The 23682-nt window shown below is 53.5% G+C and overlaps 9 protein-coding genes across 9 annotated transcripts; 5 read left to right on the top strand and 4 right to left on the bottom strand.

The window, feature by feature from the left end:
• Window positions 1–156: 156 nt before the first annotated feature.
• On the bottom strand, window positions 157–1393 carry Triagg1_6714 (uncharacterized protein; the record flags this gene model as incomplete). Its single annotated transcript, XM_062901369.1, has 2 exons — window positions 157–1154; window positions 1279–1393. The coding sequence occupies 2 exons, from the start codon at window positions 1391–1393 to the stop codon at window positions 157–159; spliced, it is 1113 nt and encodes a 370-aa protein (XP_062754330.1).
• A 586-nt stretch (window positions 1394–1979) lies between these two features.
• Window positions 1980–4861, bottom strand: Triagg1_6713 (uncharacterized protein; the record flags this gene model as incomplete). The annotated part of the gene is made up of 2 exons (XM_062901368.1): window positions 1980–4709; window positions 4811–4861. The coding sequence occupies 2 exons, from the start codon at window positions 4859–4861 to the stop codon at window positions 1980–1982; spliced, it is 2781 nt and encodes a 926-aa protein (XP_062754329.1).
• Window positions 4862–5729: 868 nt separating this feature from the next.
• Triagg1_6712 (uncharacterized protein) lies at window positions 5730–6593 on the top strand (the record flags this gene model as incomplete). The annotated part of the gene is made up of 3 exons (XM_062901367.1): window positions 5730–5965; window positions 6027–6243; window positions 6312–6593. The coding sequence occupies 3 exons, from the start codon at window positions 5730–5732 to the stop codon at window positions 6591–6593; spliced, it is 735 nt and encodes a 244-aa protein (XP_062754328.1).
• A 158-nt stretch (window positions 6594–6751) lies between these two features.
• Triagg1_6711 (uncharacterized protein) lies at window positions 6752–7700 on the bottom strand (the record flags this gene model as incomplete). The annotated part of the gene is made up of 2 exons (XM_062901366.1): window positions 6752–7482; window positions 7559–7700. 2 exons carry the CDS (start codon window positions 7698–7700, stop codon window positions 6752–6754), a joined length of 873 nt encoding a protein of 290 aa, XP_062754327.1.
• Window positions 7701–9095: 1395 nt separating this feature from the next.
• Triagg1_6710 (uncharacterized protein) lies at window positions 9096–10652 on the top strand (the record flags this gene model as incomplete). The annotated part of the gene is made up of 1 exon (XM_062901365.1): window positions 9096–10652. One exon carries the CDS (start codon window positions 9096–9098, stop codon window positions 10650–10652), a length of 1557 nt encoding a protein of 518 aa, XP_062754326.1.
• A 534-nt stretch (window positions 10653–11186) lies between these two features.
• Triagg1_6709 (uncharacterized protein) lies at window positions 11187–12260 on the top strand (the record flags this gene model as incomplete). The annotated part of the gene is made up of 3 exons (XM_062901364.1): window positions 11187–11463; window positions 11525–11613; window positions 11685–12260. 3 exons carry the CDS (start codon window positions 11187–11189, stop codon window positions 12258–12260), a joined length of 942 nt encoding a protein of 313 aa, XP_062754325.1.
• Window positions 12261–12915: 655 nt separating this feature from the next.
• Triagg1_6708 (transcriptional regulator family: C2H2 zinc finger and STE like TF) lies at window positions 12916–15060 on the bottom strand (the record flags this gene model as incomplete). The annotated part of the gene is made up of 3 exons (XM_062901363.1): window positions 12916–13204; window positions 13276–13359; window positions 13421–15060. The coding sequence occupies 3 exons, from the start codon at window positions 15058–15060 to the stop codon at window positions 12916–12918; spliced, it is 2013 nt and encodes a 670-aa protein (XP_062754324.1).
• Window positions 15061–16538: 1478 nt separating this feature from the next.
• Triagg1_6707 (uncharacterized protein) lies at window positions 16539–17383 on the top strand (the record flags this gene model as incomplete). Its single annotated transcript, XM_062901361.1, has 3 exons — window positions 16539–16583; window positions 16846–17064; window positions 17117–17383. The coding sequence occupies 3 exons, from the start codon at window positions 16539–16541 to the stop codon at window positions 17381–17383; spliced, it is 531 nt and encodes a 176-aa protein (XP_062754323.1).
• A 4278-nt stretch (window positions 17384–21661) lies between these two features.
• Triagg1_6706 (uncharacterized protein) lies at window positions 21662–21944 on the top strand (the record flags this gene model as incomplete). Its single annotated transcript, XM_062901360.1, has 2 exons — window positions 21662–21705; window positions 21755–21944. The coding sequence occupies 2 exons, from the start codon at window positions 21662–21664 to the stop codon at window positions 21942–21944; spliced, it is 234 nt and encodes a 77-aa protein (XP_062754322.1).
• Between the last annotated feature and the right edge of the window lie 1738 nt (window positions 21945–23682).

Genomic DNA, 23682 nt, shown 5'->3' with positions numbered 1-23682 from the left:
TATAAAGTAACATGAGAGGAAGAAAAGGGGGAATGACATAGGGCCAAGGGAGGAACACACAAAAAAGGAAAAGAAAGAAAGGGATAAAGTCTATATATGTATGATATATACGTGTACAATATAACCAAAAAACAAAAACACATTTCAATAAAGCTCTCACGGCAGCACAATGTACTTTTCTAAATGCTTCGGAATGGCCCCCAAGAGCTTCTTCTCCCCCAGCCACTTGCGCGAGAACAAGCGGTCCGCATACCGATACGCCCCGTCGCACAGCATCGTCACGACGACGTGGCCCCGGCCCAGCTTCTCGGCCACCTCCTTGGCGGCGACGACGTTGAGCGCCGAGCTGGCGCCCAGGTACAGCCCCTCCTCGTCCAGGCAGCGGTACACCATCTCGATGCTCTTGTCGTCCGAGATGGTCAGCGACCCGTCCAGCAGGTCAATGTCCGGCTGCAGGTTGTCCGTGACGCGGCCCTGGCCGATGCCCTCGGTGATGCTGGAGCCCGAGCGCTCGACCAGCTTGCCGCCCGACGAGATGTACGAGTGCAGCACGCTGCCGGGCGGGTCGGCGAGGAAGCTCTTGACGCGGCCGCCCGAGATGTCCTTGAGATAGCGCGTGGTACCGGCAAGCGTGCCGGCAGTGCCAGTGGCGCAAGTGAAGGCGTCCACCGTGCCGTTCGTCTGCGCCCAAATCTCCGGCCCCGTCGTCTCGATATGCGCGCGACGATTCGCCGTGTTATCAAACTGATTCGTCCACACGGCGTTCTCCAGCGCCTCCGCATGCCGCTTCGCCTGATGGTTGTAGTTCTGCGGGTTATCAAACGCCACGGCGGGCACGGGATACACCTCGGCGCCCAGCAGCCGCAACAAGTCAATCTTGCCCTGCGACTGCGTGTTGGGCATGTAGATGACGAGCTTGTAGCCCCTCGAGCGGCAGACGTGCGCCAGGCCGATGCCCGTGTTGCCGGCGGTGCCCTCGACGACGGTGCCGCCGGGCTTGAGCAGGCCGCGCTCCTCGGCGTCCTTGACCACGTACAGGGCGGCGCGGTCCTTGACGGAGCCGCCGGGGTTCATGAACTCGGCCTTGCCCAGGACCTCGCAGCCGGTTTCCTCGGAGAGGCGGTTGAGGCGGATCAGCGGCGTGTTTCCAATGGCTGTTGTGAGGTTTGGTTTGGTTTGGTTAGCCTCGATGTATAACAAGCAACAAGAGTAGAGGTAACGCCATATCAACACCACAGCATCATCAAATCTCATCACGTCTCATCACACATCTCATACCTCCAGTCAGCCCTCGCGCCACGCCCTGCGCCTTGGACACGGCCAGGGTATATGCGCTCGGCTCAGCAGCCTTGGCCGCCGCAACCGCCAGACGCCGCGTCGTGTGTCGGAACATGGCGTAACGAATGCTATTGCCTTTTCAGCCTTCTGGGAATAGCTTCAATTGATGACCAAGGGAGAGTCGCGAGCTCTTTGTAAAGCCTCGGAATTCCCGTCATAAGCCTCTCTCTCTTTCTCTTTCCCCAGAAGCTTGCTGGCGCCGAGGGCCCGTGGTGGGGCGTTTCCCCGATGGCCCGATCACGTCATTTTGCGCTTCAATTAGATGCCGTTAGCGGAGAGCTTTGAAAGCTGATACGAAGGAACTTGAATGTTTTGCATAATATCATGCGGCAATGATTCCATCTCCATCTCTGTCTTGTTGCAGAAAGTGTATCCAACTAATACTGACCGCCTGCAGGATGATTGGTGTATTGGGCAAGGTGTAAGCGTAAATCCCATCTTGTGTGAGGCTTCATCATCATCTTTATATACGTGATTATTACTAGTAGAGCTAAGAAGCTCATGCAAACAAATATGCTTCTTCTCCTTCAAAGCATTCCAATGCTCGAGGTATTTAGCCAGCCACATGCACCGTCTTCCTGCGTAGATATGTCTTGCTTCTTCGATTACGCCGTCCAAAGCTCACATCACATGTCGCCTCCTCATGACTGTGGCATCTTCACGTACGGCGCTGGGAACAAGCCCTTGGCACCCATGTACGTCCCAAAGAACCAGTCGCCATTGATATCCCGCATCTCCTGTATCTCGGCCCCTCGGGGAAACATGAGCTCATCCTCAGCGCCAGACTTGGGATACCACGACCACATCGCATGGGCCACCTGGCCGGAGCCGCCATCGGGTGGAAAGGTGCGCGCATACGATATCTCGCCAAAGCTTTCTGGGGCTGTCGCCGACACTTCTGTGGCGACAAGGCGCTCTACCTTTTCTTCTCCATCATGCCATGACCACTTCTGAAAACCCGGGTGCGCAATATTCTCGAGAGGCTCGGAGCGGAGGGCCCTCCCGCCAACGAGGTCCCTTTCTACGTATCGCCACTGTCCGAGTTTGCCTTCCATGAACCCAACAACGACCGTTCTATGGCCACTAGGGCACCTCCTCCACCCCGAGGAGCCGTTTTCTTCGCTAATATCCCCCTTGGATTCCAGGCTGCCGTAGCAGGAAGTGCATATGTCGTAGTCTCCAGGAGTGGCGTCTTGCACAGCCGAGCTTGAGCAACTAAAACAGTGATATCTAGTTGAAGATGGCGGAATGGCATCCTTGCAAATGTCGCACTTTGAGTTGAATATTAATGGTTTAAATGGTCCGATCCCAGATAGCTGTGCCCCTGTTATGACCGTCGCTGTAGAGGGTCGGCCGCCCGACCTGGGACTGCGAGGCTCGTACGTAGACTTAAACGTTCCTTCATGAGCCAATGGCAGAAGCCTATGGCTACACGACTTGCCCTGATTCACACAGTTGTTGCAGAACCCCCAGTCGCCCTCGTTGCACAAGTCGCAGCGCCAGAAGCAATCGTTGGTCCACGCAAAGCACCGTGAGCAAAACGTGCCAGTCTCCAGTCTCGACCTTGGATCGTCAGTCGTCAATTTCTTGCCACCGTCCGCGCTGAGAGTTGTTGACGCTGGCCGCTTATAACGACCAGCGTTCAGCATGTGAGGCATGGGTATCGATTCGTCGGCTTGCTTCCGCTTCTCCCACTTCTTCCAAGCGCCGTAGCCAAATCCAAACCAATAGAGGCAGCCTTTGCCTGACCGATAGCAGTCAACGCACATGTTCCAGTGGCCGTCACTGCACGCCTTGCAATTGTAATGCACGTCGTATTGAATGTCAGGCTTTTTGCATCTTGAACAGCTAATTGAAGGCTCTTCATAAAGCTGAGATCGTGGTGGTTGGTGTCTCGACGTCGCCGCCGTTGGACTTTGGATGGGGCTAGATACCAGAGAATCAGCGGGGCTAACCACTACTTCGGTTGACCGGCTCGATTTTGAATTTCGCGCCGCTGTTATCTCCATCAGTTCAGAGTTGATCGAATTCGGAGTCGAGGAAGCTGATGGATAGCTCTGCGCGCGGCTCGCAAAGGATGCAATTTTCCCATTGCCAATTGCTGGTCTATCGGCCGGTTGAGCAGCAGCAGGGACAGTGGTCGAGCTGGAGCTTCTGCCGATCCTGAGAGCAGGTACTGATGCCGAAGGATCAAATTCATTCGGGTCCCTCCTCAAGACTAAATCATTTTGGGAGTGGGCAGCGGGCCTCGTATCCATGGCTGACAGAGACGAGACTATAGGTGGTGTTGCGTGATGACCGCCGCTAGTCGTTCGCCTTCTTGCTCTCCTCTCTGGCTCTCGGACTCCGAGGTTTGCTGATGGGGAAACTGGCGGCCTATTCCTGTCTCCAACTTCGCTTGTCGATCGTGAATGCGCTCGATGCCGGCTTTGGGGTCGGGCATTGTCAGGCCGGAGCCTGGAATCCCTCGACGTAGATGTGGCATTACTGTTCGCATGAGCCTCGGCTCTTCTTTCTGACTCTTGCCTTGAGCGGCCCCTTTGGCGCCTTCTATACGCTTCCGTGATGCGCTGACTGAGTTCGTCATCTCGGCTCAGGTCGATGTTGTCAAGGTCAAGGCCGTCTAAAAGACCCTCTTCTTGGATTTGCCGTGCAAACTCCTCGATTTCCTTCTCGATATCTCGCTCACTCATCTCGGACCCGATTAAAGACCTTAGTGACGACTGATGCTCGACTTGGCGTTGCCGGGACTCGCTCCGTCTGCTCCGAGACTGCGAGTCGCTTTCCACAGCCAAATGGTCTGTATTGCTCTGCCCATTCCCACCTCTCCCATCTCTTGCCCGTTGCGAACGGCCCTCCGATCTATAATCTGAGCCTGATCGGGAATGCCCATCGCTGCTCCGACCTTCTGCGTGTCTCCGAGCCGATCTCGCTCGCGGGGTATCTGGCACGGCTGCGGCAACTGCCTCTCGTAGACTCATCTCCCTGACCTCGTCGATGAGCCTCCGGTCTTCCTCCTCTGCGCGCTTCTCCTCAGCCGTCCGTTCTCGGGTCTTGACTTTGGGCAGAACCAGATCGCCCGGCTTGTACTTTTCCTCCATCTCCTGCTTGTCGGCCTCTGACCGCGCCTTGGCCGGGTTGGCGGCGGTGTACATGTCGAGCAGAGTCGCAACAGTGGCATTATGCCGTGTGTCCCGCACCGAGCTTCGACATGACGGGCATGTGAAGATGATTGCGTCTGGAGGTGGCGGGGTAGGCGCGCGGCCGACCTTTTCAGCCTGGAAGCGGAACCATTCTTTGAGACAGGCGCCGCAGTACGTGTGAAGGCAGTCGAGCAGAGTGAGCGGCTGGTAGAGGAGCTCAGTGCATATCTATAATAGAAGCGTTAGTTCGAGCCGGCGCTGACGAATCCGAGCATCAAGCATCGAGCATCAAGCATGGAGGGATCAAGTAGGCGGGGCTTCTTTCGTACCGAACACGTCAGCTCCTTGCCCAGGTCGAAGCTCGGCTTGCGAGACTCCATTCATATTTTGGTTCTTGTGGCGGATGGGGGAGATGCCCTAAAGCTGTCTGGACGGCGCATGTAGACGCAAATGGTTTGTGTGATTCATGGTGAAAAAGGGCAGATTTGGAGCGGTGGTCACTGGTCACTGGCCACTCAGGGCAAGACGGTCAGTCAGGCTGGTGGGTAGGTACGTACTCGTGCTGCAGATGCCTCGTCACTGGGAGCGGGATTCGAGGTAGAGAGAGGTGCTAATTTGGGTGAGGTGTGCAAATCCGAGGCAGCTGGGGAATAGACAAGCATCGTCAGCTCATGATATTGATGTTGTGATGATGGACTGTGAATACCTTCAGAACAGAAGAATACTGTGTGTCGTGTGATGTATTTTCAAGCTTCACCCAAGGCAAACGCCATGATATCCATGGTGCCCGTCATAACACGGAACCTTGGTAGCCAACTACTAGGTGCGAATTCGCTCCCCAGAGTGCCTCGTGCAGCTAATTTCCACTCTTGGTTCTTCCTCTTACAGGTGTGGATGGAGCTTTGTAATAGCATCTCGCATGGCTTTCCTATTTCTGATGCTCTACGTTGTGAATTCCATCTCTACAACCAACCAACTCAGTTTTCTAGGAAATAATAATTCCGATACGACCCCTCTTGAAGCGCCCAATTCCGGACCGAATCCCATCTCCGCCACATACGTTTGCCATCTACAGAATGTAAAGAGCTTAAAGGGTGTATGCAGACCAGTTAGTAAGGTCAAACACTTGGTTGCTAGGATTGAGGATGGGAGGCTTAAATAGAGCCAGTGACGCAATTCATATTCATACTTTCAGACATTCAATATTCCCACGTTTGAATCACTCAGTGCCAGAAGCAATCACTCATCATGAAGTTGATCATTGTTGGATCCAGCGGCTTCGTGGGCAAAGAGCTCGTTCGACAGGCCATCATCAGTCCTGCTATAACCTCAGTCGTGGGGATTGGTCGCCGCGAAACACCGATCCCGGAGAGTCTCAAAGACTCTAGTGACGCAACCAAATTCACATCTGTTGTGTGCGATGACTTTTTGAACTATCCGGACAATGTTAAGCAGCATCTATCCAATGCCGATGCCTGCGTTTGGTGAGAGTTTATCCGTGAACAGTTGAGCGATCCGGCTGCCTAATGTTTCTTCGTGGTATAGGCTGATGGCGGTAACTCCGAGGATTTCCAGCCAGATGCCCTGGGATGAAGTTCGCAAGATCTGCTTGGACTACACAATTGCTGGTCTTGAAGAGTTATTCAAGGCTCCTCGGAATAACACTACAAAGCCTCTGCATTTTGTATATGTCAGTGGCGCCAACGCTGAGCGCGACCAATCCAAGAAACCATGGGTGTTGGGTGACTATTGTCTCATGAGGGTAAGAATCATATCTCGTCTCACTAAATGAACACTGGAAAATAAGAAGTGTTGACTGATTCATTATAGGGAGAGGTGGAAACTCGCGTCTTAGACTTTGCCAAGAGTTCCAACAGTGCCATCGACGCTTGCGTAGTCAAGGCGGGCCTCATTCGAGATCCTCAACAGGGGAATATTCTCACCAACACCCTTCAGAATGTCGCCACTAGCATCATCAGCCTCCCCGTCGTTTATTTACACGATGTGGCGGCGACGTTACTCAACCAAGCGACGGAAGGATTTGAAAAGGAAACGCTGGAATGTGACGACATCACCAGAATTGGGAGGAGAACATATAATCCTGAGCAATAATTGCAGCGCATATTTATGCTGCACAAGTAACCATCCAGGTGTTGTAGTATTCAATGCTTCTATCATTTTTTTAATCTTGTCTGAGCCTTTTCAGCGTACATGCTTGCATCATCCTCGTGATATATCTTTACCGCCCTCTACATTGGCTGTCCAACCGCTTAAGAGTGAGTCCACTCAGCCTTCTTCTTCTCGGCGAAAGCCTTCATGCCAATCTTCTGGTCTTGGCTGCCAAACAGGCTGTGGAAGACGCGTCTCTCAAACTCGACTCCGTCCCGCAGGCCAAGATCCTGGCTCTTGTTGACAACCTCCTTGCATGCCTGGACAGCGACCTTTGAGTATCCGGCAATGGTCTCAGCGAGCTTCAGTGTCTCCTCCATCAGGGCATCGTGTGTGGGGAAGGTCCTGGCGGCAAGGCCCCATTTCTCAGCCTCAGCACCGCTGAAGGACCTGCCCGTCAGGATCAGCTCCATGGCCTTGGACTTGCCAATGGCACGAGTGAGTCGCTGGCTGCCACCGGCGCCGGGAATGGTTCCCAGCTTGACTTCGGGCTGGCCAAAGTTGGCGGTTTCGGTGCAGTAGAGGAGATCGCACATCATGGCAAGCTCACAGCCACCGCCAAGAGCATGGCCAGAGACGGCAGCGATGATGGGCTTCTTCACTTGAGTGGTCAGCAGGGACCAGGACTCGATGAATGCCTTGGTGTAAGCCTCTGAAAAGGTAAGAGGGGCCATCTCTTTGATGTCGGCTCCGGCGGCAAAAGCCTTTTGTGAGCCGGTAAGAATGATAACCGAGGTCTCATCGGAGGCGTTGAAGTCGTTGAGAGCCTCGTTGAGCTCCTTGATGAGAGGGGTGCAGAGTGCATTGAGTGCCTTTGGTCGGTTCAAAGTCACTGAAAAGCACCACATAAGAGGATGTTGATTAGCCACCTCGATTTTCTCTACATGAAACCATCTATAGGCACTCACCCTGTCCAACACCTGGCTTCGGGGTCGAGGTCAAGATATACTCATAAGACTTGGAGCTATAGGCCCGTGCAATTCGAGGCAGCGTGGACCGCTGGAACGGCACCTTGGCGACTGCGGGCCTCGCAAAACGAAAAGTATTCATGATGGGTGTGTTTTGTGTTTTTGTGTTTTGATTGTGTTTATGCTTGATCAAAAGAGAAGCTTCCAATGGGCAGGTTGAGATGTGATGAAGATGCCGGCTCTGGATGGGTAAATGCTGGAAAGCATCGGCTCTAAGCCGAGGATAAACTGCCACCAGGTACCTGCAACTTGTACTGTAGTGACGACACGGAGAGTGGGGTGCTGACTAAGGCAGAACGCATACTAATACTAAACTTCGTGCGCAAAGAATGGCGCATTTGTTAATCTCGGCAAGACAACGATCTGAGTCTGATATGCCGCTGTAAAGAATAGTGCAAAAGTACATGTATTGATCAACTCACTCAACTTGTTGTACATCTGAACCAACAGCGTCATATTCTCTTATCGACACGCTAACTAATGAAGAAACTCTCTTTCCAACTCCCCGTATCAAGAGAAATAAAGCAGGAAAATACAACACTCAGATGCATGACTCGGTAGGAAACCATCTAGGCCATGTGATGCCGAAAGATGCGAATGACGGCGATGGTTGCAAAAGAAGATATAAATATAAATGGCTTTTAGTCACAAAACAGGTAGAGATGGGCAATTGTTTTGGGGACTTAAAAGTCGCGATGCATGTAAATAGTTGTACGGAGTACTTGAACCGACAAATGCCCACGTATCCGTACAATTACCTCTACACAGCTTAACCCCTTCCCGACCCTTGGATATCACAGCTTTCTGCGTCGATTCGACGTTCTCGTTGCACAGCATCCCTTTTCCTTTTCCAACAAGAAACGTAGAGGGCTTGACCTAGGTAGTTCGGCCGCAACTACCTGGGTAACAAACCGGCAATAGTGTGAGATGTTTCAATCCCGTGCTTACATGCGCCAACCGGTGGAGAGTTTGACAGCCAAACTTCGAGCTTACAGGACACCCAATTGCAGTCTTGTCTCTTCCATATACTATCCTCATCTCACCGACAGATAAGAATGAGTCACCGGTTTTGTTTACAATGAGCTAAAGTCGAGAACCTTGCCTATTCATTATACTCTTCGCATTGCTGGAGAGATGAGTGTGGCGGCCGAAGGTTCAATGATTATACTGTGAGTCGACAAACTTCCCGTGAATAAGATTATGGCGTCTTACGCCATGATTTCTCCCAGTGTTGCGGTGTCGTGCGAATCTCGGCCTCCGGTCCCGTTAACGTTGAGCCCACATGAACCATAGTTGGTGGCTTCACGCCAGTAATCTTTGTGTTTACATTCGATGACAGCAATAAGCCGTGGCTGTTTACCTATATAAACACACTGCTTACCATCCCCCTTTACTCCCCCCCTCCTCTCGTCTTCATATTCTCGTCCAATTCCACAATCTCAACCACATACAGTTTGCTCGTGCTACCAGGCGCAAAATGGCGGCCATACTTCCCGTCGAAATTATGCTCAGCATAGCTGCGTATCTCGACTGTCAAGCACAATTCGCCCTTCTACGCGCGATCCCATCCCTTGCAAGTCAATTCTCGTACGGACATCTCTTGGCCGACGCCGACAATGGCAACAACTTGGTGCATATACTAGCACAGAATGGGGAGGAAATCTTGCTGAAATCGCTATTCCCAGATAAAGATCTGGAATCAAGTCTCGTATCCGGCAACATCATTCCTCGGCTAAGGCAGATGCTTCTCACACGCTCCGTAAACAACCATGGTGCTACGCCCCTTCACCTGGCAGCATCAAATGGGCATTTAGGCATTGTCGACTGGATCTCGAAGAGACCGGACTTGGATCTGAACCGGCAGGACAAATCCGGATGTACGTGTGTGGAACGGGCAGCGAAGGCGGGACACGCTGAAGTTGTCAATCTGCTCCTGGACAATCCGAAGATGACGGTTGACTGGAACTCCAACCAAAGGTCAAACCCCCTTTGTCTTGCGGCCGAGTACGGCCACGAAGCTACGGCGAGGGTGATACTCGAGCGTCATGGACACAGAATTAGCGTCAATTCTCAAGCCTCATATGGCATCACACCTCTCACCTTTTCGGTGCTTCGCGGCCACATGGCCATCACCGACCTGTTGATTCAGCAGAAAGGAGTAAACGTCAATGCGGAGGATCATTTGGGCAACAGCACGTTGCACATGGCAGTCAGAAGCAAGAATCACGCCGCCATGAAGTCCATCCTGGCACACCCCAATGTCAATCCCAACGTAAGAGACTGGTACGGACACACTCCCTTACAGGAGGCTGTATGTATCGCGGATAAGACGACAGTCGAGCTCCTCCTCGAGCATTCAACAACAGACGTCAATCTGGGCAACTGCAAGCAAACGACTCCTCTCATCAAAGCAGTACAAGAAAACCACGACTGGGCGGTCGAATCTCTACTGCGACGGCATGACATTGAGCCCGATAAGAAGGATTATTGGGGAATGACTGCTCTCTCATGGGCCGCATTCTTGGGGCGCAAGAAGATGGCAGCAAGGCTACTTGAACGACAAGAGGTTGATCCTAATGCAAGAGACGAGGACGGCTTGACGCCCCTCTCCCTCTCCATGCAAATGGGATGGCCGGACGTGGCCGAGCTTCTTGTCAAACACCCCGAGGTTGATGTTAACGTGGAGGACAATTATGGCTGGACGGCTCTCGCCCATGCCAAAAATGCCCCAAGAAGCAAGTCGGTTCCTTTGATGAGGCTTCTAACCCAGCACGGAGCAACCATGACGTTTCACGCAGAGATGATTGTCATGTACAACGCATTGGTCGATTCTGATATTGCCGTAAGCTTGGTGGAGTCCATAGTCGCGAGCCACAACATCGAGGCATATATGATGGAGCGTTTTGGGCGAGAAAAGACGGAGCTGGCCATGCTTGATGGCGAACGAGGCGTGCGATCACTGCTCTTCCGGGATACTAGGGCGGCGAGGATGAGAAGAGATGGGATAGAGGGGATGCTTTGCCTGGAAGGTTAGTCCCTCGAGTATCTGCTACTATGAATATTAATTTTCATCATCTGCTATTCGATACATCTCCTTCTAGTATTTAGAAATATTATTACTTTTCACTTTAAGCCAAATGATGCTGGGTAGTAAAATTGGGGTGCTGAAATGGGATCTAATGGATTCCTCCAGCGCTTTTTTTTTTTTCAAGTTCAAGTTCTTGTCAACCTTCAAGCCGTCTCCATGCATTGCAATTGTTTCAAACTCATCTAGCTCAATTGCCGTCGCTACAATTTTCTTTAGAGATAAATGATTCAAACCGTTATATAAGACACTTCCAAGTACGGAGGTACATCTACCCAGACAGAAGAGAGTCGCGGCATCACTTCGTAAAAGTGGGACCGACGCTCCAGCACTTCCAGCACTGCGCTTAGCCTAAATCAGCACCGCAACAATTGAGTCCGATAACGATAAAGCAAAAAAGTTCGAGCCTCACTCTTTTTCTCAAGTCTCTTCGTAGCAGCAGCGCCATAATCAACATCACTGCACTCAACGACGTACTTCAAAATGGCCGTCCTCGGGAAGCGAAAGGCCCCAGAGCCGACGGCATCAACAGAAGACGCACAGGAGATCTTTCGGCGACACTTTGAGGCGCAGTTTCTCCCGCTGCCAGAGGCGAAGCGCAAGGCGAAGGCTGTGGAGGAAGAGGATGGAAGTGAGGACGACGGCGATGCCAGTGGGAGTGAAGGAGGTGAATGGGATGGTTTATCGAGCGAAGACGATGATGAGGATGAGGATGGGGTAGAGGATGACGAAGATGACGAGGAAGATGAAGATGAAGACGGTAGGACGAACAACGCATTTGCTTTCCGTTAGTATATTCTCCCTGCTAACTTGATATCCAGACGCTCCAGTCATCGAAGTAGTAGACCATTCCGTCTCTCAAGCCCCCACAACAAGCACAATGTCCAAACGCGAACTCAAGGCCTTCATGGTAACATCCCCCTCCCTCTCTACCAAAGCAACCCGCCTAAACACCACACAATGCTAACAAAGACAAAACAGTCCTCCCGCCCCCCAGACCAAACCTCCCCCCCCAGACCAACCGCCCAACCCTCATCCTCCTCAAAACCCTCCGCCGCCCTCCCCGAAGACGCCCCCTCCCTCCTCGCCCAGGACCTCGAGCTCCGCCGCCTCATCGCCGAATCCCACCTCCTGCAGACAAACAAGCCCCTCTCCCTCGCCGCCGCACTCTCCACGACGTCCTCCCCCAACGCCCAGCCAAAGGCCTTTTCTTCCGGCCGCGTCCGCCAAAAGGCGCTCGATATGCGCATCCAGGCTCTTGGTTCGAAGACGTCCATCCTTAAGCAGGAGAAGATGCCCATGCACATGCGCAAGGGCATCAATGCTGCTGCTGTTGAGAGAGAGGCCAAGCGGAGACGCGAGGCCAAGGAGACTGGCGTTATCCTGGAACGAGAGACGGGCAAGAAGAAGAGGAGAGAACGGAAGAGCGGCGGTGGTGGTGGGTTTGGTCCGGCTGTGGGTAGACTCAAGGGTGCTGAGCTTAGGATAAGCGAGAGAGATGTTAAGAAAATTGAGGGAACGAGGGATACGTTTGGTAGAAGGGGAGGAAAGCGATGAGAAGTAGAAGCGTTGAATTGGAAATACCATGGTCATTTGATTGAGAGCGGAAAAGTAAATAATGTATAGATGTCATGACAATTGTCGATACGGCACAGATCACATCGCTGGTGAGAGCGTTCTCGCAAATTATATAGAAACTGTTTTTCATGTCTATCGATCGATTCTTACACCTCAACACTAACACAAAGAAAGGACCCCAAGTGGTAATTCCTTCCACGAGAAGCCTTCCTTATAATCTGACATTGAAGAATAAATAGTATATAATATATATATATATACAGATGGCGTCATTTTCTCTCCTGTCACATGCAAGCCCCTTCTCTTCGTTTTTCGTCCAGAGCCGAAAAAACAGCAGATGCTACTCCGCTGGAGTCGGCCCCGAGCCAAATGTGTATAAAGAGCAAATCTGTTGTTGCAGCCGTAAATAAAAAAGGACAATCCGAGCATAAGACGCATAAAGAAAAGAGTTTTAGAAAAAAAAATGAGAGATGGAGAAGAAATGATATCAAGAAGGAAACAAAACATGAAATCCCCTAAAACCGAGATCCATAGAACGTGAAATTGTATCGTGACGCGAATAAATAGAGAAATGAAAAAGAAAAATAGAGAAAAGAGATCATATGGAAAAAAGAGCAGATTAAAACACGGCGCATTACATGGCACCGCCAGCATTGATGGGCGTGGGGTGGCTGATGGTCATGGGCATGCTCAGGGTCTGGAGGCTGTTGAAGCTGTGGCTGGAAGTCATGGTGGTCTGAGGAGCAACACCGCCGTTGGTAACGACGGCGTTGATCGAGCCAGGGACAAAGGCTGATTCTGATGTTGGTGATGCCTCCTCGACAGATCCAAGATGCTCCTCGCCAGAAAACTCCTCCTCCTCCTCGGCAGAGAGATGCAATGAGCCCTCGCCACCATCCTCGCGGCTGTGGGTACGCTTGTGCCTGTAATAATTGAATTAGCCAACTGCCGTTCATACCTGTAGAATTATGAGGAGAAAAGGGGTTGCACATACTGCGCCAGGTTATCTGATCGGGAGAAAGCCTTGCTGCAGTGAGGGCAGATGTAAGGCTTCTCTTGAGTGTGTGTTCGGACATGCCTATGATCATATAATTAGCTTTGCCATCTCGATGGTTGATCATTTGGAGACGCGCTCTTACCTCTTGAGGTGCTCTAGTCTCTTAAAGAGTCGGCCACAGGTGGGAATTGGGCACGAGTGAGACTTGTGAGGATAAGGGCCCAGCTCCATCACGGTAGCTGATCGGGCACGTCGGACAATGCCGCCAGCCATCATGGAACGCTCACCAGAGAGGTCGTCGCTGATGTGGGAAAAGTCATGCTGGAGAGCCATGGGGTGAACAGCGGGGCTGCCATGTCTTGAGATGTCCATGAGATCCTTGTGCTGGGAGGGGTAAATCATGCTGGAAGGTGAGTTTCCAGTAGACTCTTCTCCCTCGGCGACGGGCCCCATAGAGACGGAGACTGACCGACGCAGATCCGAGGGCCTGTGAGGGGCAGACGGGGTTGACGTAGGTGCGATGGTAGACATTGAGGTGGGGATGGACGTGCGGCGTCTTCGCTGCTTGTAGGTGGGGGATCCCTCGATGACGGAGTAAATGTTGTTTGCGCCGTAAGAGCGAGGGAACTGCGGGCCAGCAAGGTGGGACGGCATCTGGACCATTCCGCCGAGGCCAGACATGGCGGAGAGGTGATCGGGGATGGCAGAGTAGAGTCCAGTCTCCTCGTTGGCAATGTAGGCGGGCTCGGCAGTCATGCCGAGAGCCTGCTGAGGAGGAGTGATGGGCTCAAAGGACAAACCCCGGTTGCTGTAATCCTCGTAGCCCGAAGACACAAAGGACGGAGCAGGCGAGTACTCCAGGCCGTAGGCGGGCATCGAGGAATGGCGGTGGTGGCTGTGCGTAATGGGGATGCCATTCTGGTTGTAGTGGACGCGAGTGAAGTCAGCCTCCCTCTTGACTGCGGCAACCTGATGGGGGACGGCGGGGGCCATGGTCATGGTGTCGTAGGGGACCATGGAGTCCATGCTCTCAGCCAAAGGGGCCATGGTGTTGGGTATGATGCTCGGGGGAGGCATGGAGTCCATGCCCCTCATGACGGGAGAGGTGGACTGGCTGGGGTGAAAAGAAGACTGCTGCGCGCTGAAGGAGGACGAGTTGGCCTGCTGGCTCTTCGTGAGCTGCTCGTAGAGCGACTGCGACGAATCGTACTGGAAAGACAAGGCGGGCTCGCTAACAGCGACGGTAGTGGCTTCCTGGCCCATCTTCTCCCGCTTCAAGTCTCGCTCCAGAGCATCCAGGAAGAGGCGGTCGTGGGGCACACTGTACCAGTAAAAGACCTTTTGCTTCTTCTGGGTACGGATGCAGTTGTTTTTGTAGAGAAAGTCGAGGAAAGCGCTCTTTGGTTCCTCCAGGGAGGCATCTGTTCCTGACTTGAGATTTCGGAGATCGGAGAAGATTCCCTCCTCGAACTTTTTGGAGTTCTTGACAGGGCGGCCAAAGGCTTGGAATCTGAAGGAGAGGCATCGCACAATGTCAGTGCCGGAGATGTGGAAGAGGTTGTTCCACAGGATGCAAGAGACGTATTCACCCGTCGGCAGAAGAAAGCGTCGAATGTACTGATCCGGCTGCCAATCGACTGGGGCGGAGATGAGGAAATACTTGAGGTTGTCGACTTGCTGAAGGGCGACCTGGGCATCATGGGGAAGAGCCTGCTGAGCTTCGGTGCTCAACATGAACGTCTCAGGTTTCTGAGGCGCAATAGCCGGGTGTTGTGAATACATGATGCGCGAGTTTGCGACGATGCGACTTGGCGAGTCAAGGTTGTTGGAGGACAGCGTCTGGGAGACGGCGATCTGCGGTGGCCAATGCAATTGGCGACGGCGGATGATTGTCCTACGGGGGTGGCGGACACCGTGGCGGGCGGTAATTGGCGATTTGCGCGCGGAGGCGGTGCGAGACCAGGGTTGGTAGACAGAGGAAAAGGAAATATCAAATGAAAGGCGCTGCCCGAGAGTCGCGGGAATTGATGGTTCGACGCGACGATGGTGAGAGAGTGAGAGAGAGAGGGAGAGACCAGCTCGAAAGGACTAAAAGAGGTTGCACAGCAAAGGGGGGAACGACCCGAACAACAGCGTCTAGCGAATGTATGGGCGCGTCCGAAAAAGCGAACCGTCAAGGCGAGGATGATGCCGTCGTGCGTTGGGGAGCAAGAAACGGGAGTCGAGTCGCAAGACGAATTAAATGCGTATAGAAACGAAGAGTCCAGGAGAGGAGCGACAGTCGGCAAAACCTCGCGGGTTGGTTTCTTTGAGGGTTGATAATGTTTGAAGCGACGACGAGCGGGATTGCGGCGAACTGTGCGCGCGATTGAGGGACAGCCTGGCCCAGCGGGGAAAAGAATAAAAGAGAAGAAAAGAGAGAGGCAGCAGAGGATTCTGTGCGGCTCCGAAGAAGAAGGAGAAGAGCAGGAGGGAGAGAGAGAGAGGGTGGAGGCGGAGGAGAGAAGCGAAAGGGCAGAAAAACGTTGAAATAAGAAACACAGGGAAGAGATTTCAGAAGAAGGGGACTGTGAGGATGGACAACGGGGGATGGCACGTTTAATGGGGTGGAGTGGCGCGGGCCTTGGGGTTGTGCGTCCAGTCCAGTCCCTCGTCTGGGTTGCGATGCCTGAGCCTGAGCCTGTGCCTGAGCCTGTGCCTGTGCCTGTGCCTGTTTAGGTGGTGGTAGTGGCTTCAATGAGATTAGATTGCGCTGGTGTAGGTGTACGGAGGACGGAGTACCTGTTGCTGCGCGGGAAGCGTGCCTGTGCCTGGATGTACTGTGCCTGAACGAGCGAATGGAACTGGGCCAAACTCTTGTGCTAGCGAAGCGCTGGAGTGGGAGAAGCCGTTATTAACAGTCAGCCCAGGCACGGGGTAGACGCGGCGTACTCTGTGGCGTGGCCGCGGGTGACAGTGTACCCCGTGGCTACTTTGGCCGAGCTGCGCTGGCTTTGGGCGGAAGGAGAGAGGGGGGGGAAGAGGAGGGGCCGCTAATAATACACGCGCAAGAAAATAATCAAAAAGCCGGAGCCCACTGCTAAGCTAATAACAAGAAAAAAATAAAAATACAAATACAAATAAAAAAACAACGTGCAAGGGTCGGTGCGCACAGCAAGCCCGGCGCTAGTCAGGCACGGAGCTAAGCCTGAAGGGGGCATGGGCGGTACAGGCAAGAGGGTGTGGGGCCTCTGGGAAACGAGCAATTGCTGTCATAGCGCATGAGCGCCCACTGGGGCCAGGCCCTGGGCGGTGGTACCTTGGTGGTGCGTTCCCCTAGAGCGAGCGCCGCCTAATAATAACAGAAGTGGAGGTGCGGTGCAGTTACAGCACAAGCTCTCGTACAGTGCAGTACGGAGTGCTGGTGCTGGCCAAAGAGGCACAAGACGGCACGACCACGCCACCAAAAAGAAGCCACAAGTACAGGTACGAGGACATTGCAGGTGGAAAAAGGCGAGTCGAGTCGATGAGAGGATCAGGACAGGGCTGGGCCCGGTTGCTCGCCTCGTCTAAGCTCTCTGGCTGCAGGCAGAGCAAAGCAAAGCAAAAGCAAAAGCAAAGCAACATGAAGCAAAAGCAATCGATGCAGGCTTGACGTGGAAGCTGCGTCGGTCGGTGCACGTTGGCGCCGCCATGGCGCTCAGGCTGAGGCTCCACAGCCAACCACCCGTCTGTACAAAAGCATTGGATTGGATTGTTTGGGTGCCTGAGCGCTTTGCTCTGCTGCAGAGCCCAATCACAGCCAAAGTACGTGCATCAGCGCGCATGCAGCCCACTGGACAGCATCAGACCAGTCAAGCCGACGCAGATTCCGCCCTCGAACGGCGACTTTGGCCACAGCCCTGCCTTCTGGACCCGAGATTCGCACATTGGCCAAAATGTGGACGAGGCCAAAGAACAAGCACTCAACTGGTGGAATCAGCCAAGGGGGGGAGGCTACGAGTACTCGTACACACAGGGAGGGCCAAAACCGGGCCCCTTCGTCTACCTGGCCTCCGCCAAAAGCCCAGTTCCCTGCTCAACAGCTTTTTTGCACGACATTGTCAGAGAGTGGGCGTGCAGATAGCGAGACAAAAATAGGACGGGCGTGTGTCGACCATCACCACTCGTACTGTAAGCAAAGGGGGGCTTCTGGGCGCTCTGCAGGTCCGTCAGTGTTCAGCGTCACCTCAACTCTGGCGAAGTCAATGCAACGCCTTCCTTTTGCTCTCATTTGACGAGCCCGGACCTTGCTGCTGCATCTTCTCCTTTCTCTCTCTCCAAGGCTGGCTCTCCCCTGCCCCCCAAAAAGGGACTGACTCTGTCCATGTCGTTAGAGTGTGTACGGTGCTACGGTAATGGATGTACGAAGGAAGTGATTTATTCTGCGTGCACTTAGTACTAAACTAGCACGCTCGCAACCACATGGCAACTTGGATACTTGTTGGACGAATAGCCGTTCAGGGCATGGCGCACAAGGCGGCTCAATGCCATTCATGCCGCAGGCAGAGCCAGCTCGTTGACCATGATTAAAAGGAGAAGGAAAATTAATGACAACGAGCGTTAGCTTCTTCTGTTTGATTGTGTGGCTCTCACAAGTCCGTTGCTATGCTGGGCGCTAGCCGTCTGCACCCCTGGCCGGATGTGTCGACCGCATAAAGATGCAATCTAGGGCTCATTTGGTCCCTTATTCATTACATGAAAGCCTCGGAGCACATGAACAGACTGGGAATGGAGAATACCTACAGGTACAGCCGCATTGCTTTTCGTGCCTCATTGCCGGGCCCCGCAACGCGTCCATACCCGCTTTATCGAATAACTCCCTGAGAGAGAGAGAGAGAGAGAGAGAGAGAGAGAGAGACTCTCGCTCGCAGCGCCGATCGAGGAGCAGTGTTTGGCGGCTCATGAGACGACCGCATCTCGTAGCCATGTCAGCAAGGATGTCCGATTGGGCTCTCGTTGCCTCCTGGTCCTTGACGCAGGAACAAGTCACCGTTACCAAAAGATTGCTCCCGCTCCCATTGCCGGTGTCTCGCCTCTCCGTGATCCGTCACTGCCGGCATGCGAGCCAGGAACCCCCCCAACGACGAATCCGATAAACATTGTTTTCGATTGATCAATCCAGGGCGCCAGAGTTGGCCGACAAGATGGCATCGTCGATTCTTACAGTTGCTGCCAGGAAAGAAACGGCGACATGTGCTGTCCGCCACGGATCCGACTCATCCCAGAGTATACCACCACCGTGTCTTTCAAGGGGCAAAAACTCAGTTGACCAAGTCGATGCCATTCGTCCAAAAGGCCACGGTATGCAAAGTCAACCTTTGCCGACTTCTGTCTGCCCAGTCACCGGGTGGCATCCCGAGTCGTCCGCTATGACAGCGATTAGTACGAGTAGTCTGCAAACTCATACATGGTATTCGTAGAACCCCGGCTAGATAGCGTCCGAATCGTCACCTGTAACGACAAATGCCCATGTTTCGTCGAGTGATGTGATCCGGCTTCCCCACAACACGCTCCAGTCTGGATGGCGATGCGTGTCCTCGTTCTTCAAATCGGTGGTAACGATGAGATGTTATCTCCTTGGCAGCGCAGGATTTCCTCAGCAGGAAAAGAAGAGAAAAAAAAAAGACTCTCCTCTGGCTTTGTCACATCAAACCCCCTGTCATATATGAAACAGAATGGCTGGAGAGGGTTGTGGCCGTTGAATCCTGGAAGGGAGAAAAGACGAGAGCAAAGGCCGTTGATTTCATCCGATCCGAAGCACACCAGAGAGGAGAAAAGAGTCAGAGCGCTGCATTCTCCGAGGTGGCTTGTGGCAATGAAACTCTGCATCCAGCTTCCTCCTTGGTATCGAAGCCAGCAATCCTTACATTCATTCCGGCCATATGCTGGTGACGCCCATCTATCTCTCTGCTCGCCTCACGATGCTTGGTGCTGCTTGTATAAACGAGCATCTACCTCTTGGGTACATGTACTGGTACCTGTATACAACTGCCTGCCAAACCTCTTTCCGCTGCCGACGGCCTTTTGCCCACGCCAAGCCTTTCTCTTCCCACGATGCCATCTTTCCATCTTCCCAAAAGCTGCTGCAGGCCAATCGATGCAAAAGCCTTGCAAACCCAAGCCCAGCATTCGCCCTGATCACAGGCTGGCCCAAGCGGCTGCACGAGAGGCTTCTCAACATGAAACGCGCCTGGAGCGACGCTTCGGCGGGGACGAGGGCGTTGCTAGAGACACGCGCGGTGCTGATTGGCTGCGTCAGAGTGTGTACGCCCCCTAGATCCTGTCCCATGTCCTGCTTCACATCTTCCCGCCGAATCATGGCTGAGCCCAACCCCTCATGCAATCATGCACGAGCATGGGTGCCGTCGGTTGCTCGACAGCTTGGAATGCGACGTCGCTAAGCCTGATGTCGTGAGGTCGTGTTGACGATGGATGCAGGTGACCGCAACTAGACGGGCCATGACTCTGCAGTGCTCGTATGCCCGGGCGCCTTGGATGGCGAGCCACGGTCCGTCCTCTTGTCGACCGCATCTTGTCCGACAATGGCAACGACAACGAGCGGTAGAGGCGAAGAACCCACGGACGGGCTCTGGAGGAACCGCATGATGCATCCGGTGGCTTGCAGCCATGCTATGCCTGCTCGCAGAGCTGAGCTGTCCGTGATACAAACTCGGCGCTTTGGAATACGTCAGACAGGGCACTGTCCAAGTACAGTTGAGCCAAGCGACGACTACGATGAATGCTTTGTATCCATCTGCTTCATGGATGCTGCTGGGTGTAAAGGCAGTATCGCTCGTACTGCTACATACAAAGGATCTCCACCGTCATTCTTCGGCAAGTTCGTCTCATGCAAGCAAGCCAAGACGGTGATCCAGGCACATCAGATCGTCCAGGCACAATCGCTCATTGCCATGCAGTTTTCTTCGCCTCGGCCTGGATCAACTGATCGACGAGGCTGGCGCACGGCGCACAAAGCGGAAGACTAACAAAGCGAATCCCAACTTGCTCCACAAAAGTCGGCGGTCGACGATATGTTGACAAAGAGGGCATCAAACTTTTGCTCTTTGACGCCCATGTGCCAAGACGACGTCTTTGAAAGATTTGACCACAAGCAGCCGCTGCTAGTGGCCTTGTGAACGGAAAGATGACGAGATCCTGCAGCTATGGGGTCCTGCGATGTGATGACTTGTTCCCCCTCCCCCCGGGCCAAGGTAGCGGCCATCTGAAACATGAAGATAGATGCTTGCGTGCTTGATCGTCCCGCCCGTCTGAACTGATAGCCCGGTACGCGCCGCGGCCATCTGAGACTCCGAGCCATTTTGTGATGGCGATGGCTATTTGTGAGAGGGAGCATGTAAGGGGCATGCGGGTCCTACGTGCGGTGCGATACAGGCCAGCATGCTGAGGATGTAAAAGCACGAGTCTTCACAAATCATCATCATCATCACCTCTGCTCGGAGAGTCTCCTGGCGCTTCGGCTTGCAGCTACTATGCGTCTCTCGCACGGCACTGGCTGGATCATGACGTGAAAGATATTAAAAGTTTTTTCTGGAGTCCCGACATCAATCCATGGCGTGGCAAATCCATGGCCCGCAAACCGGCCTCTCAGCAAGTTCTTTGGCACTGCGAGGCCTTTCATTGGTAGTAAACCGTCGACGGCACTCGCCAGATGCCGCTTGACGCCCAACAACACAGGGCGCAGGCCAAATATAGATCAAGCTTAACGCTCTATCGGCCAACCAGGGACTCGAGAACGTGGTCACTTCAAAGTTTGTCCCAGCACACGAGCCGTGGCGCTCACGGAGCTTGTACTGATTGGTTTGCTACACGTTGCCCCTTGCATATTGTCATCATCCTCTTTTCTCTTTTCTCTGTGCTGCATCTTGTAAACTCTGCATTGCCGCTCAGAGTATGGAATACTATCACTTCTCCCTGTTACCAAGCGCGGTCTCGAGAATGGGCCTTGGGATAAAGATAGCAACGCAAGCCGTGGATGGGCCCGCGTCCCCTCAGCCAAACCGTGAGTGATGTGATCCAGCTGACCGTGTTTTCTGCATGGAATCGATGCTGCGTGGCGTCAAGAAGGGTTGAAGAAAACCGGCCCTTCTTGAAGAACGCCACACGGGCTTCAGACGCTGAAACGGAGCCAAGAAGCGCAGGACTGGCGTCGGCTAGTCATTCATCGTCAACCCTGGCCTTGAATCCGTTGTTGACTTTGAACCGCACAACTTGGCTTGGGCTACACTGCGGAGAACATGCAAGCACGGAACTGATTTCCAACTTCCTCTCTTGGCTGGCAATTGTCTCCAATGGCTTCTCGTCAAGTTGGCACAAGAGGAGACTAGACCGGCGCCTTCTTTCGATGTCGTCAAGCTTCTTGGAGCCCGGCCGGAGCTATCGCACTTGGTAGGCGAGGCTGGGCACTAGGTCCAAGTAGCTGTTGAACCTGAAACAGCGCATCAGCTCTCCAAAAGGCGAAACTCGTTCAAGAGGGTGCTGCCGCTGCTGCTGCCGCCAATGCCAAACTCAGCTCGATGACGGACCGTCTGCATGAGCTATTCCCTACCGACGTCCGCCGCACTGGCCTTCACCGGCCGATCGATTACGGGGTCAATTTCCCTCATTTGCTTCCCTGGCATGGCTGACTCGATCGCTGTCTAATGCGAATAGAGTCTAGCAAAGCGATAGGCGTTGCGGTGGATCCGCAGCGAGGACGGCCGTGAGCTCAGTTTTGAGCGTTGTGCGGAGTATTTGTTCGAGACCTGGCCCTGCCTACACGACACCAAGTTTGTTAGTCTACATGATAACATGCAGACGTCGACCCCTAGGCCAGATACGGAGCAATATTTCATTCTACGCGAGACTCAGGGCCCCCGTTTCACCCTCTTCTAGAAGACGAGCGACGGACTAACAAAGGCTAGGGCCGTGCTGTTCGGCCCCGAACTCTCCAAGGCAGTCCGTTTCTGGAAATCTCGCAGCCCTCTTTACTCGTATCACGTTTCGAAACGGAGGACTACCTCTGCGTCTAGAAGATGGAAAATATTGGTCATGTGTGTTCAGCTAGAGGGCTTCCATTTACCGAACAGAGAATGAAATTGCGCTGCAGGAGAGTCTCGAGGCTGGGGACTGCGCTCTGGAAGCAAGCTGAGCTGAGCCTTGACTCGTGAAAGAACGTCTACCGTGCTTGGCGTGGCTGATGTGTGTTTCCTCCGTCGAGTCTGGTCAATGCTGACCCATGGCCTTTTTTTTTTCCTCATCATGTCCGACGGGTTCAAAGTCCGGTGCTTCGTTATGATGCGAGTGCTACCCTTCGGCCCCAGATCTCCCGCTGGCCGGGAACTGAATCCTGGCATTGTCTGCCATCGGCGATGGGGACATGCGAGTCTTTTGTGTTACATGTCGACCATGGCTGGGCATCGGTCTTGTGTGAAAGCTACTAAGCTAACCAGCATTGCAGGCGCCATTGTTCGCCTTGGCTTTTCCTTTGCAATATCGCTACCAGCGCCTTGACTGCCCGGCACAAAGCTTTACCTAGAGCTCTGGCCCTCTAGGCATCCTTCGTATGCAGCCATGAAGAGCTATCACATCCCAGGTTCATCTCCGCTGCTGACCCCTGCAGACCATCACTTTGCGTCTCTTTTCGCTAGCATTTGCGCATACCTAACACGAGTACTACTGCAACTCCGTGCAGGCTTCTGATGCCCGCTTCTCCCTCTTCGCCTGCGGAGCACTCCCGTATAATCCATAGTAATGCCGTTTAACCCCCTTCGCTCTGCATTGCAAGTCGTGATGGCTTTTTGATGGGCTGTAACCCGATTGGCCGCATGGCTACAGTACAACATTCTGAAACCGGAACTTTTAGCCTTGAAACAGAGGGCATCCAGCTCCGTGGGCACCGTCTATTCCTCTTTGGCTCGTTTGGAATCCCCGTGACGGGGAGGTCGCATCGACATTGTCACATGGGCGGCGGTGCCTCACGCTTTCTCCTCTGCCATTCAGCCGCTTCGGTCAACTACTAGAGCAAAGTCAAAAGGGGGGGACGTCCGATGTCTGGGTTTCAGATAAAGCATTCGTTCGTTCGTTTCTAAGAATAGGAACAAGCTGGGTACGGAGTGAGTGCTAGCAGAACTACTACCTGAGAGAACGGTTACCAAACAAGGCTGATATCATGATGTTGGTGAGCGTTGAGAATTCTGATTTGTCACACCCGGTTCCCCCGGCGATGGAGGCCTGCGGGTTATGAGCATCAGTCCGTGAGAGAAGAGAGGGAACAGCAATCCCTCCCCCCCCCCCCCCCGGTGATGCGATTACAAGGTCACAGCCGCGGTAATGGACGTTGTTCCTTCGCTTTTGACAGGGAACCAGGGGAGGTCGAGCTGTCCG

Source organism: Trichoderma aggressivum (assembly GCF_033847375.1).
Source record: "Trichoderma aggressivum f. europaeum strain CBS 100526 chromosome Unknown scaffold_027, whole genome shotgun sequence".
In the NCBI taxonomy this organism is placed as follows: Eukaryota; Fungi; Ascomycota; class Sordariomycetes; order Hypocreales; family Hypocreaceae; genus Trichoderma; species Trichoderma aggressivum.
This window is presented reverse-complemented; position numbering and strand designations above follow the sequence as displayed.